The sequence below is a fragment of the Galeopterus variegatus genome, unplaced genomic scaffold, assembly GCF_000696425.1.
Source record: "Galeopterus variegatus unplaced genomic scaffold, G_variegatus-3.0.2 Scaffold103, whole genome shotgun sequence".
Classification (NCBI taxonomy): Eukaryota; Metazoa; Chordata; class Mammalia; order Dermoptera; family Cynocephalidae; genus Galeopterus; species Galeopterus variegatus.
Window position 1 is genome coordinate 350,164 of NW_007726214.1, and position 14,389 is coordinate 364,552.

General features: G+C 37.1%; 1 protein-coding gene across 5 annotated transcripts in view; it reads left to right on the top strand.

The window, feature by feature from the left end:
- Positions 1-14,389, top strand: part of ARNT (aryl hydrocarbon receptor nuclear translocator) — a 55,237-nt gene that overhangs the window by 10,750 nt on the left and 30,098 nt on the right. For all 5 annotated transcript variants that reach the window (XM_008584515.1, XM_008584522.1, XM_008584545.1 and 2 more), the window contains exons 2-3: positions 7,884-7,995; positions 13,356-13,400. In XM_008584515.1, the coding sequence (XP_008582737.1) occupies positions 7,884-7,995; positions 13,356-13,400 (157 nt within the window). The remainder of the gene's footprint in view (positions 1-7,883; positions 7,996-13,355; positions 13,401-14,389) is intronic.

The following is a 14,389-nucleotide window of genomic DNA, read 5'->3' on the forward strand; positions in this document are numbered from 1 at the left end:
CAAAAAAAAAAAAAAAAAAAAAAAAAAAAAAAAAAAAAAAAAAAAATGTTGACAGAAGTTACCCATAGGGAGGAAAGTGGGATTGGGGTATATGTGTGGAGGATTTTACTTTTGTCTTTCCGCTTCTGTATTGTTTGAATGTTTTTAGAGATTTCTGCATTTGGTTTTCTGTATATTCACATCGTGGCTTTCTTTGTTTTGTTTTATTTCGGGGTTTTTTTTTTGGCGGCTGACTGAACCCTTGACCTTGGTGTTGCAAGGCTGCGCTCTAACCTTCTGAGCTAACTTGCCAGCCCCGCACATTGTGTTTTAATATATTACTTTTTTTTTTTTTTTTTTGTCCTTTTTGAGACCGGCCGCACCGCGCTCAGCCAGTGAGCGCTGTGAGCGCACCGGTCATCCCAATATAGGATCCGAACCCGCAGCTGGAGCGCTGCTGCACTCCCAGCCCCGCACTCTCCCGAGTGCGCCACGGGCTTGGCCCTTAATATATTACTTTTGTAATGAAAAAATTAATGGCAAAATGAGTTAACATTTTGGTGTTCGATAATTTTTTTTTATAAAGCTACTATTTAAGAAGTAGTGATAAGTGTGTCAGGCACTATGCTAATTAATGTATTACCTAATTACATGCTAATTATATGTGTTACCTAATTACATGCTAATTATATGCATTATCTAATTTGATCCTCCCAAAAGGTAGGTACTGTTATTAGCTGTGTTAACTCAAAGAGATTAAATAATTTGCCTAAGGTCATACAACTAGTAAATGGTGACCCTAGGGTTAGAATCCAAATTTATTTAACTTTATAATTTGAGCTATGTTCTCTCAGATTTTCAGTGCATGCCATGCAGATAGGCATGCATATATACATTTTCTTTTTTAAAAATTGGGATCATGCGTCTTCTGGCCATAAAAATAATATATGATTAATGTGAAAGACAAAACAATGTAGATATATAGAAGAATAAAATGTAGAAGTCTCTAAATGCCCTCCCAGAGATAACCACTGTTAATAGTTTATTGTGTAACATTTGCTTGCTCCATCCTAGCCATGATATCATTTTCACTATTTCTAGAACTTAACAGGCAAGCTCTTACCTCAGAGTCTTTGCACTTAGCCTGGAATTCATTTCTGCAAGACACCTGCATGGTTTATTCCCTTACTTCTTTCTGATCTTTCCTTATATGTTGCCTTTTTTAGTGATGCCTTCCTTCAGTACCTTAAATTGCAACCCTTATACCTTTGAACCTTTATATACATCTGATTTAACTTCCCTTAGTTTATTTTTCTCCACGTTTATCAGTATCTAACATGCTATTAGATTGAACCATATAAAATTACCAATATTTGCCCATTTAAACTATAAAGTGGCAGTTTTATATTGTCAATTTATATTTTAGTTATTTCTCTTGTTTATCTGTCTCTCCCACTAACATGTAAGATTTGTAAGGGTTAAGGTATTTGTCTGTTCTATTTATTGCTTTACCCGCAGGGCCTCTAACAGTGCCCGGTATACAGTAGGCATGCAATAAATGAGTCCTTTCAGACTTTTTATTTATTTATTTTTTATTTTTATTTTTTTTCCTTTTTGTCTTTTTTCGTGTCCGGCAACGGATCGCAACCCTCAGTGTCGCGCCCGTACCGGACCGGGACCGGCAACGGGATCGCAACCCTCGGTGCTGTGCCCACACCTCGCTCAGCCAGTGAGCGGGAACCGGTCTGTATGTGGGATCCGAACCCTCGGCGGGAGCGCCACTGCACTCCCAAGCGGCGCACTGTAGCAGTGCGCCACCAGGCCGGCCCATTTCAGACTTTTATATGCATATTATATTATATTAAGGATTATATTATATATACTTTTAAATTTTTATTTACTTTACATTGTAAATGTGTTATTTGTGTTTACTGTAAATATATTTTCTTTTTTGTAATTTGTTTTTTCCTTAATTGTATATGGTAGATAAACTTCCCATTTCTTTTTTTTTTTTTTTTTTTTTTTTTTGTCCTTTTTGTGACCAGCCGCACCACGCTCAGCCAGTGAGCACATCGCACCGGCCATCCCTATACAGGATCCAAACCCGCGGCGGGAGCGCTGCTGCGCTCCCAGCGCCGCACTCTCCCAAGTGTGCCACGGGCTCGGCCCAAACTTCCCATTTCAATGATACAAAACTTCTTCAGATTTTTTATATAATAAAGAATTTTTTATTGTGGAAAAATGCATATGAGATTACATTAAAAAGTTCATGGAAAGATTCATGTTATCTTTCAGTTCTTTTTTTCCATGAACTTTTTGAAGTCCCTTCCTATAACATAAAATTTACCATTTTGACAATTTTTAAGTACACAGTTCAGTGGCATTAAGTACATTTACACTATTGTGCAGCCATCACCACCGTCCATTTCCAGAACTTTTTTCATCTTACAAAACTAAATCTCTGTACCCATTAAACAGTAACTCCCCATTCACCCTTCCCCCAGCCCCTGCAACCACCATTCTATTTTATATCTCTATGAATATAGCTACTTGTAGGTACCTCATATAAGTAGAATCATATAGTATTTGTCCTTTTGTGACTGGCTTATTTCACTTAGTATGGTATCTTTAAGGTTCATCTATGTTGTACATATGTCAGAATTTCTTTTCTTATTCAAGGCTGAATAATATTCCATTGAATTATATACACTATTTTCTTTATCCATTTATCTGTTGATGGACACTTGGTTTGCTTCCACCCTAGGCTATTGTGAATAGTGCTTTTATGACCACGGGTGTACAAATATCTCTTTGAGAGGCTATTGTGAATAGTGCTTTTATGACCATGGGTGTACAAATATCAATTCTGGGGGCTGTATACCCAGAAATGGAGTTGCTGGGTCATATGGTAATTCTATTTTTAATTTTTTGAGGCACCCCTATATGTTTTCCATTGTGGCTGCACTATTTTACACTCACACCAGCAGTGTGCAGGGGTTCCAATTTCTGTACATCTTTGCCAGTGCTTGTTATTTTGTTTTGATAATAGCTATCCTAATTGGTATGAAATGGTTTCTTGTGGTTTTGATTTGCATTTCTGTGATGATTAGTGATGTTGAGCACTTTTCATGTGCTTGTTGGTCATATATCTTCTTTGTGGAAATGTCTATTCATGTTCCTTTCCCATTTTTTTTTTCCTTTTTGTCTTTTTTACTGACCGGTAACGGGATCGCAACCCTCGGTGTTGCGCCCGCACCACGCTCAGCCAGTGAGCGGGAACCGGTCTCCACATGGGATCCGAACCCTCGGCGGGAGCGCCGCTGCACTCCCAAGCGGCGCACTCTCTAGTGCGCCACCAGGTCGGCCCCCTTTCCCATTTTTTAATTGGGTTGGGTTGTTCTTGAGTTTTAAAAAATCTTTAGGTATTCTGGATATTAATCCCTTATAAGATGCATGATTTAAAAGTATTTTCTCCCATTTTGTAGGTTGTCTTTTCACATTATTGGTAGTATCCTTTGACGCACAAAAATTCTTAATTTTGATAAAGTTCACTTTAATTTTTTTTTGTTGCTTGCACTTTTGTTGTTGTCATACCCATGAAATTGTTACTAAATCCAGTGTCAAAATATTTTCCTCTGAGAGTTTTATAATTTTTGTTCCTAAGTTTGGGTGGGTGATCCATTTTGAGTTAATTTTTGCGTATGGTACAAGGTAAAAATCCAGCCCTTTCTTATGCATGTGGATATCCAGTTTTTCCAGCTCCTTTTGTTGAAGACTGTTCTTTCTTTCCCCATTGAATGGTCTCAGCATCCATATTGAGAATCATTTGACCATGTATGCGAGGGTTTATTTCTGGGCTCCTCTGTTCTGTTCCATTGTCTATGCATCTGTCTTTATTGCCAGTAGGCAATGTAGCTTTGTGATGCATCACTATTTTAATGGCAGCTATTTGAGTTCTCTATCAAGTGTTAAATGGATGTGTATTAAAGGGAATTATTATGCTTGGGTCTTGTAATAAAAGACGTATAATAGGTGTTTTGTGTTTGAGGCTAAGTGCAACGTATTATTAGTTTTTAAAATTTATTATTATTATTTTTTCAAGATGACCAGTAAGGGGATCTTAACCCTTGACTTAGTGTTGTCAGTACCATGCTCAGCCAGTGAACAAACCGGCCATCCCTATATAGGATCCGAATCTATGGCCTTGGTGTTATCAGCACTGCACTCTCCCGAGTAAGCCACAGGCCGGCCTTTAAGTGCAATTTATTATAAATAATTTGGTGGTAGATTTTAGGATTAATAAATAAAACATTTAAAAAATCTAAAGTCAGTCTGGTCTCTAGTTTTGTATTGTTTTCTACTCTTCGTCTGGTTTTGATATCAGGGTAAAAGTCACCTCATTAGATGAATTGTGAGGTGTCCCCTTCCTGAACTATTTTCTGGAAGAGATTGTGTAGAATTGGTGTTAATTCTTCTTAGATAGAATTCCCCAGTGAAATCATCTGAGCCTTTATTTTATGAGTTTTAAAATTATGAATTTAATTTCCTTCATAGTTATAAGGCCATTCATATGATCTATTTTTCAGTTCTAAAATTTCCATTTGGTTCTTTATATCTCCTGTTTCTTTGCTGAGGCTTTTTATTTCTTCATTTGTTTCAAATGTGTTTGTAATTGCTTGTCAAAGCATTTTTATTATGGCTGCTTTAAAAATCTTTGTTAGATAATTCTAACATCTGTGTTATCTCAGCATTGGCATCTTTTTTTTTTTTTTTTTGTCTTTTTTCATGTCCGGCAACGGACTGCAACCCTCAGTGACGCACCCGTACCGGACCGGCAGCGGGATCACAACCCTCGGTGTTGCTCCCACACCTCGCTCAGCCAGTGAGCAGGAACCGGTCTGTATATGGGATCCGAACCCTCAGCGGGAGCGCCGCCGCGCTTCCCAAGTGGCACACTGTAGCAGTGCGCCACCGGGCCGGCCCAGCATTGGCATCTTTTGATTGCCATTTTTCAAACAGTTTGACATTTTCCTGATTCTTAGTATGACAGGTGATTTTTGATTGAAACCTGGACATTTTTGTATTATGTTGTGTGACACTGGATTTTATTTAAGCCTTCTCTTTTAGCTTTCTCTGACATCACTTCAGCAGGGGAAGTTGGAGTGCTGCCCCAATACTGTTAGGTGGAGATAAAATTCCATGTTTCCTGCTCAGCTTCAATTGACACCTGAGGTGAGGGCTCCTTGTTACTGTTGAGTCAAGGTGAGAGTCACAGCTCCCCACAAGGTCTCCACTGACATTGTCAGGGGATGGTCCCTATTTCAGACCAGTGGAAATGAAAGCTTCTGGTCCCTACGTGGCCTTGTCTGACACCACTCTGGCAAGGATGTTGAGGTGCCTCGTTACAGCCTCACAAGGATGGAAGTCTGGGCCCCCCACTTAGCTTTTGCTGGTATAGATGATAGTGGGGCCACAGTTTTCCGTCATGTTTGGCAGTCATTGTCTAAAAATTTTATCTTGAAAGGCTGCTCCTTCTCCCGGTCCTTTGATTAGAGAGAGCAGGCTTTTTGGGAAACTCTTTTTGTCTGTGACTGTTGGCATTTCCAGGTTGCTGACTTCTTCAGCCCCATGTCTGGGATATATGAGGCAAAAAGAAAACACTGGGAAAACCACCTTGTCATTTCAGGTCCAGAGGTTCCTAGCTGGTCTGCTTTCTTTTCTCAGCCTTTCAGAGTACTCATATTTGTTTTATATATAATGTTCAGGATTTTTGGTTGTATTTATCAGGAGAAATAGAGAAAAGTACATCTACTCCATTGTTCTGGAAGCAGAAGTCAATGTATAACATTTAAAATGAAAATTTTATGAAATAAATTAATGGGGACCTGAGGGCTTTTCCTATTAGATAATTAAAATGTACTATAAAGCTCTTGTAATCAAAAGTGTTTGGTACTCACATAGGAATAGGAAAATAAATTAATGAAGAATAAAAATGCAGAAAGAGATCAAGAACCTATAGACATTTAAGGTATAATAAAGGAGATGCTTAAGGTATAATAAAGGAGAGCTTAAGATAAGTTAGGAAAGGAAGAAACAATGTTGGAATAGTTAGCTATCTGTTTGGAAGAAAATAATTAGAGCCCTACCTTATGCCATATACAAAAATAAATTCCAGATGTATTAATGATACAAATCTGGAAAAAAGTATATTAAGAAATATAGAAATAACCAGGAGTTTGGGGAACTTTCCTAAGCAAGACAAATCCAGGAACTATTTAGGAAAACATTGATAAATTTAACAACATAAAAATAAAAAATGTTGTATAGTTAAAGGCATTAATAGGTGGTGAGAAAATATTTGTAATACATAATAATAGACCAAGGGCTTAATGTTCTTATATACTGATAGATTGTACAAATTCATTAGAAAGGGACATTATTGAACATAAAAATACCAAAGATATGAAGAGTCAATTCTTTGATTTTAGAAGCCCTATAAATATAAAAAGAAGCATAATATAAATGAAACAAGTAATGTAACATTTTTACCTGTCAGATTTGGTAAAAATAAAAAGTATGATATCCAGTGATGGTGAGGGAAATAAGGACTCTCATATCCTGTTAGTGGGAGCAGAAATTGTAGTAGCCTTTTTGGAATGTAGTTTAGCATAACCTTCAAAATTTTAAATGCTTATATAGTTTGACACAGCAAATTCCACCTCTAGGAATCTATCCTAAATAGCAAGAGAATTTAAAGTTGTATACATAAATGTTATTGGACATTTACATATATATTTGTTCTTGGACATTTACATATACATTATGTGCAATAATAAAATAATATGTATACATTATTTATAATTCTTTCTTGTATATTTATGTGATGATTAACTCTGTCAGAAAATAAGCAACTTGGAGACAAGACTCTGTCTTATTTATCTTTGTTTCCTACTAGCAATCTTCATAATGCCATACATGAATTACGCATTTAATAAGTACTTTTGGGGCAAAAGTATTTATCAAAATGTTTATTGTTTGTAATAAAAATATTGTAATAGTAAAATTATTTATAATAGTAAAACATTGGGAACAACTAAATGTCAGTTGGGGACTAGTTGAATAAAATATGATACACTTTCATGATGTGAAGTCATGAAAAAGAATGAGATATATATATGTAGAATTATGAGTGTGTGTAGATAGATACTCATGATGTATATTTACTAGCACCACACCTCCCTCAAGTGAGCTAACTGGCCAGCCCCATGATATATATTTAAATAACAAAAGCAAGTTGAAGATCAAGATTCCATTTTTACTAAGAAAAAATGTGCCGTTTTTGATTAGAGATAGGCATATGTAAACTAAGGGAAAAAATAAGAGATAAAATATACTCAGATGTTAGCAGTGGTTATTGCTAGTGGATGAGATTGAATTGAAAGGGGGGATGGGGGAAGAAGGGGGAGACATAATGAAGGACTTTCAGTTTTACTCTATATAATTTTAAGTATTGAATTTAGGTGATTTTTACTTTTGGGCTTTTCTGTATTCCTGTTAAATAAAAGGAGCTAACAAATATTTGCTGCATGAATAAAATGTATAAACTACTTTGTGTGTTTATTTTTAATTAATATTATGTCAGTGTTATCAGCTTTTAAGTGAAAGCTGCAGAATATAGTATTCTCTCTTCCAGACTCTGAAGGTGGGGGAACTGAAGTATGAGAAAATCTTTTACCAATGTAAGAGTTCAAGATCAATCTGGATATGAGCATTTGGGTTTTCTAGCAGAGTACTGAGATTTTATCCATAGCTTGAGCCTTTCTTTTTTAGCCAACTTGATGATACTGATGATAAGGAAGAACCTTCTTTTTTTAAATGTGTATTTTCTTTTTTTTTCCTGGCAGAAATGACATCAGATGTACCATCACTGGGTCCAACCATTGCCTCTGGAAACCCCGGGCCTGGGATTCAAGGTGGAGGAGCTATTGTCCAGAGGGCTATTAAGCGGCGACCAGGGTGAGTTTGAGTATAGTGTGTCAGGAATATCTCTCCTATAAACCAACCTAATTTAGTCAGTTGCTGAACCCACTTGTCTATTTCAGACCTTCTCACTTCAACTAGTTACTAACTACACTGCTGTCCTATAACTCTCCTTAGTTCCTGAATTTTTGCATTATATGGAATTGATGTTTTTATTTAAGTTTCTTATAAGGAGTTTTTTTTTTAAACCAAGAATCTTTGCAAGGTAAAGGACTGTGGCTAAGCCTAGAGATTTTGCTGTTACTGAGAAAACTGTTTGCTGCTTTCATTAAGTTTTGTGTCTGCATTATCAAAATCAATTGGATAGGTTTCTTTTCTAAATTTAGAAAACATTGAATTCTAGAATATTTCTCTTCTAAGTTATTGATATGTTGCTCAGTTTGGAATGCAAAGTCCATTCTGTTCCAAACGTATTTATTAAATGCCTAATTCGTGTATGGCATTGTGCTGAATGCTAGTAGGATACAAAGATAATAAAACACAGTCCTTGTCTCCAAGTTGCTTATGTTGAGAAGGGATAATTGTTACACAGTTAAGTATAATGACAAGATAGAATATGCCAATTTTTTTTTTTTTTCCTTTTTGTCTTTTTTACTGACCGGTAACGGGATCGCAACCCTCGGTGTCGCGCCCGTACCAGGGACCGGCAGCAGGATCGCAACCCTCGGTGTTGCGCCCACACCGTGCTCAGCCAGTGAGCGGGAACCAGTCTCCACATGGGATCCGAACCCTCGGTGGGAGCGCCGCCGCGCTCCCAAGCGGCGCACTCTCCAGTGCGCCACCGGGCCGGCCCTAGAATATGCCAAGTTTTGTAATAAAGTTTTATATATTGCTGTATTTTTTTCTGTGTGTAGAAATATCACATTTGGTTGATAAAGATTGGGAAAAGCTTCAGAAAGGAGGTAATTTAGAAGGACCTGGAAGAATGGGTAGTATATTATCTGTTTTTTGGTATTAAATTTCCTTTTTTTCTTTCTTTTTTTTTCCCTTTTTTTTAAGATGACCAGTAAGGGGATCTTAACCCTTGACTTGGTGTTGTCAGCACCACAATCTCTGAAGTGAGCCACTGGCCAGCCCTCTTTTTTTTTTCCTATTCTTTAAAAAAATTATATAGCTAATATTATAACTAGTCTTTAAGTTTTGTCCTGCCAGTAATAATGAGTGATCCCTGGGCTAAGTGGTAATGGGAGTAACATATTAAGACTTGCTTTACATACTGTAACTCATTTACTGAGGCATAAGATAAATAAGTAACTTTCTAAGGTTCTAAAGCTAATAAGTAGCAGATCTAGGTATATGAACACTGGGAGTTTAGCTTTGAGAGTCCACTGTCTTAAACACTGTATTGTGGTTATATATAGTAGCAAATAGTTAGAAGCTATATAAATATCAAAATTAGAAGATCACTTGAGAAAGTTATAGTTTATTTACAAGTGGAATACTGTATAGCTATTAGAAGTTACAAATATGTATCAGTACAGAAAAATGTTCACAATATGTTGAGACATTACAGTATATATAATATTTCATTCTGCCAGAAAAAAATATGTGTAACATATGTGCATAGCAAAAAAAAACTGAAAGAATACTTATCAGATTTTTGGGTGATGAGATTATGGGTGACTTGTTTTTCTTTTGTTTTTAATTATTTTACAGATTTTCTGAAATGAAAGTGTATTATTGTTAATCAGAAAAATATATTGGAAGTCTTTTAATATTTCTTTTAAAGAAAGGCTGGAAAATATGAAAGTTAGAAGGAACAATAAAATGGCCAAACTCAACTACCATCAATTTTTTAGTGTATTTCCTTCAGTCATTATTCTATACGTAAATCTTTTTTAATAGTTATGATCTCACAATTATATAGTTTTATGTAGCCTGTTTTTTTTTTTTTTTTACCTAATCATATATAATAACCTTTTTTCATATTGTTGCATATTCTATATAAACATAATTTTTTTTTTCTTTTTTGTCTTTTTTCATGACCGGCAACGGATCGCAACCCTCAGTGTCGCACCCGTACCGGACCGGGACCGGCCACGGGATCACAACCCTCTGCGTTGCTCCCGCCCCTCACTCAGCCAGTGAGCGGGAACCGGTCTGTATGTGGGATCCGACCCCTCGGCGGGAGCGCCACCGCGCTTCCCAAGTGGCGCACTATAACAGTGCGCCACCGGGCCGGCCCTATAAACATAATTTTTAATGGTTGCATAAAAGGATTACTTAATTCCTATTTTGGGACATTTAAATTGTTTTGAAGATTTTGCTACCATATATATGCTGCAGTAAACTTCTTATTCTTTATTTCAAGTTATTTCTTTAGGACAGATTCTTAGAAATGGAGTTATTGGGCAGATGGATGGATTTTGACAGGTGATCAGGGGCTTCAGGAAGAAGGAAGAAGAGGAACACTTTCAGGATTGATGTTATGTACTTCATATGCTACCCATCTAGAGGTCCATAATATGTTATCCCACTAGTGAGATGACAAGAGCGATCAATGGGTTAACGTGGTAACATGAGCGACATTTTAGTGTAAAGGAGTACAGAGCTTAATAGGAGATTGGCCTACTCCATTGCCTATAACCTGTCCTAATCTCTTGAAATGAAAGTCACCTCTCATTGAATGTCTGTAGCATGTTAATTGTGCTCTTTACATGGCACTTTCCCATTCTCACTTGTTTTATATTTGTATTTGTCTGGGTAAAGAGCCCCTTTAGAACAAGTTTCTTGTTTTTACCTCACCTAGCACGAAGTCTTGAATGTAATATCAGGGCACTTCAAAAGGTTTGTGGAAAAATGGAATTAAAAGATAAAAATTAAAAAATAAACTTTATTTCCCAACATAAGCTCTATCAAGTTCAAGACACTTTTGTAAACAATAATACCAGCCGTTTAGTCCATCCCTAAAGAACCTGAGGGTCCCGGGAATTTAACTATGTCAGTGCAGTGTTTTTTACATGATTAACTGAAGAAAAATGAGTGCCCTTTAAAGATTTTTTTTTTTTAAAAGATGACTGGTAAGGAGATCTTAACCCTTGGCTTGGTGTTGTCAGCACCACGCTCAGTCAGTGAGCAAACCGGCCATCCCTATTTGGGATCCGAACCCATGGCCTTGGTGTTATCAGCACCGCACTCTCCCGAGTGAGCCACGGGCCGGCCCCCTTTAAAGATTTTTTAAGATTAGAAAGCAAAAAGAAAACAGAAGGAGCCAAATCATGACTGTAAGATAGATGCCTAATGATTTCCCATTGAAACTCTGGCAAAATTGCATTTGTTTGATGAGAGGAATGATCAGGAGTGTTGTCGAGGAAAAGGACTCTCTGGTGAATAAGCTTTCCTGGGAGTTTTTCTGCTAAAGCTTTGGATAACTTTCTCAGAACACTCACAAAATAAGCAGATGTTATTCTTTGGCCCTCCAGAAAGTCAGCAAACAAAATGCCTGAACATCCCAAAAAACTGTTGCTATGACCTTTGCTCTTGACCAGTTTGCTTTTGCTTTGATCTTTGGCCCTCCAGAAAGTCAGCAAACAAAATGACTGAACATCCCAAAAAACTGTTGCTATGACCTTTGCTCTTGACCAGTTTGCTTTTGCTTTGACTGGACCACCTCCACACTGGATCACTTCTGCCTTTTGGTAGCCATGGCTTTGATTGTGCTTTGTCTTCAGGATCATACTGGTAAAGCTACTTTTCATCTCCTTACAGTGTTTCGAAGTGATGCGTCAGGATCTTCGTCCCACTTGTTTGAAATTCCCATTGAAAGCTTTGCTCTTGTCTGCAGCTGATCTGGGCGCAATAGTTTTGGCACCCATTGAGTAGAAAGTTTGCTGAACTGTAATTTTTCAGTCAGAATCATGTAATCTGAATCAATCAAGATGTCTGTAGTGCTGGCTATTGTTTCTGCTGTTAATCAGTGGTCCTCTCCCATTAGGGATGAAGGTTAATTTTTTCCTCACACGTTGATGTGGATGGTCTGCTACTGCAGGCTTCATCTTCAACATTGTCTCGTTCCTTCTTAACACGAGTTATCCATTTGCAAACTGCTGATTTCTGTTTTTGGTTCTGGCCAGGGTGAGGACTCAAACCCACTACCTTGGTGTTACAAGGCTGTGTTCTAACCAACTGAGCTAACCAGCCAGACCTGTAAACTGCTGATTTCTTTGGTGTGTTGTCCCCATAAACTTTTCATAAAGCATCAGTGATTTCACCATTTTTCCACCCAAGCTCCACTGTAAATTTAATGTTTGTTCTGGCTACAATTTAGCAGAATTCTTATTGCTCAGAGAAGGGCTCTTTTCAAACTGATGTCTTATCCTTCTTAGTGCCTCAACAAGATCCTTTTCAGACATGTTATAACAAGTTAGTACAAGTTTATTCAATGCAAAAAATTTTGCAATCTGTGCATAGTTTTTTCATAATACACATTTTCCATGAACATTTTGAAAACCCCTTGTATATATTACATTTATTAGATGAATGAAGGAAATAAACTGTATTAGTCACTTTTCTGTTGCTTATAACAGAATACCTGAAACTGGGGAATTTATAAAGAAAGAAAATTTATTTCTTACAGTTTTGGAGGCTGGGAAGTTCAAGGTCCAGGGGGCACAGCTGATGAGGGCCTTCTTGGTGGAGTCCCCTGGTGATTCAGGGTATCACATGATGAAGGCTGAGCAAGAATGCTTTAACGTGCTTGCCTGCTCTCCTTATAAAGTAACCAGTGCCCCTCCCGTGATAATCCACTCATCCATTAACACATTAATCCAATCCATAAGGGCACAGGCCTCCTAAAGGCCCCACCTTTCAACATTGCCACATTGGGTATCAAGCTTCTACATGGGCTGTGGAGGGGACAAACATTCAGACCATAGCAGAAGTTTATCTAACAATTTTTTTAGGTCTTAAATCACTCCTTTATATAACATCACTGTTTTGAAAGATGTTTTGGAAAGGTGGTACCATGGCTTACTGTAGACCATAGAAAAGAAAAATGGACCTGAATTATTTATCTTAATTTTTTCTGTCTTTTGTGAGTGGATTTCTGTTCTTTTTGTAGATGGTGTAGTCTGATGTAAAACTTTGGCAAAGGTGGACTGCTAGCTACCCTAGGAAAGTGTTAAGGTAGCAGTAGGTGCTTTTTTTCTGTTGCCCAACTTCTTTGCCCAATATAGCACTATAAGAAAGAGGTAACATAGCTTTCTTTGACTTCTTCCCACTCCTTTTTTCCTTTTCCATTTGGGTGGGTGTACAGGTAGCTTGTGTTAAGAAATTTTAATTTCTTAATGTTCTGTATTAACAATAGGCTTACAATATTTATTGTTGGCTTTCTCCAGGCTGGATTTTGATGATGATGGAGAAGGAAATAGCAAGTTATTGAGGTAAGATTTTGAAAAACTCTCTAGATTTCTGATATTAAAAATTAGTTTATGATCTTTATACTTCTGACTTGTAATGTTTTTGTCCATAGGCCTAAGTAGAGTGCTTTGTCCTAAAACTATAAATTTTCATATTATATTATATCCCAGAAAATTTTCAAGCATTCTGTTAATAACTCCAGAGGAAGCCTCTGTGAGGAGAGGGCAGAGGATTTAGAGGACACTCTGTATCAGTTACCTATTGCTGTATGTCTTAAAAAGAACAATAATCTATTATTTCTCACAAGATTAGCTGCATGGTTATTCTGCTGATCTCACCTGGACTCACTTATAAGACTGTATTCATCTGGCTGGTCAGCTGAAAACTGGACTCAGCTGGCTGGTTATCTCTCTGTATTATGGCCTTTTATGCTCAAGGAGGCCAGACTGAGTTTCTTCGCATGGTGTTGGCTATAGTCTAAAAGGCAAGTCTTAGTGTGCAAGTGCTTATCAAGCCTCTGCTTGTATGACGTTTGGCAGTGTCCCATTGGCCAAAGCAAGTTGTATATTTGAGTCTGAGTCAATGTGGGAGGGAGGATATGCAAGTGAGTATATACGGAGGAGGTGTAATTCATTGAGGGGTCATTAATGTACTACTCTATCATACCCTCTGATACCCGTTGACTCCTCCTACAGTTAGTGGGAATTGGAATTTATATCCTTGAGTAATGAATCTTCTGGAGCATTGGAAATGAACTTTTTAATTTATCAGTGAAGGGGGTCTTTCAGAAAAGGCTATTCTTGCTGAAGATCAATTGCTTGGCTTGTTTTCAAGTAAGAAACGCAGTAAGTCTCAAAGAAAGGAAGATAACCTTGACTGTAACCTGCCATGTTACTTTCCAAAGTTGAAAATATTACTCTACATTGCTGGGTAATAGATATTTGATACATAAAGGAACCCTGTTTTTTTTTTTTTTTTTTTTCCTTTTTGTTTTTTTTTTTTTTTTTTTTTT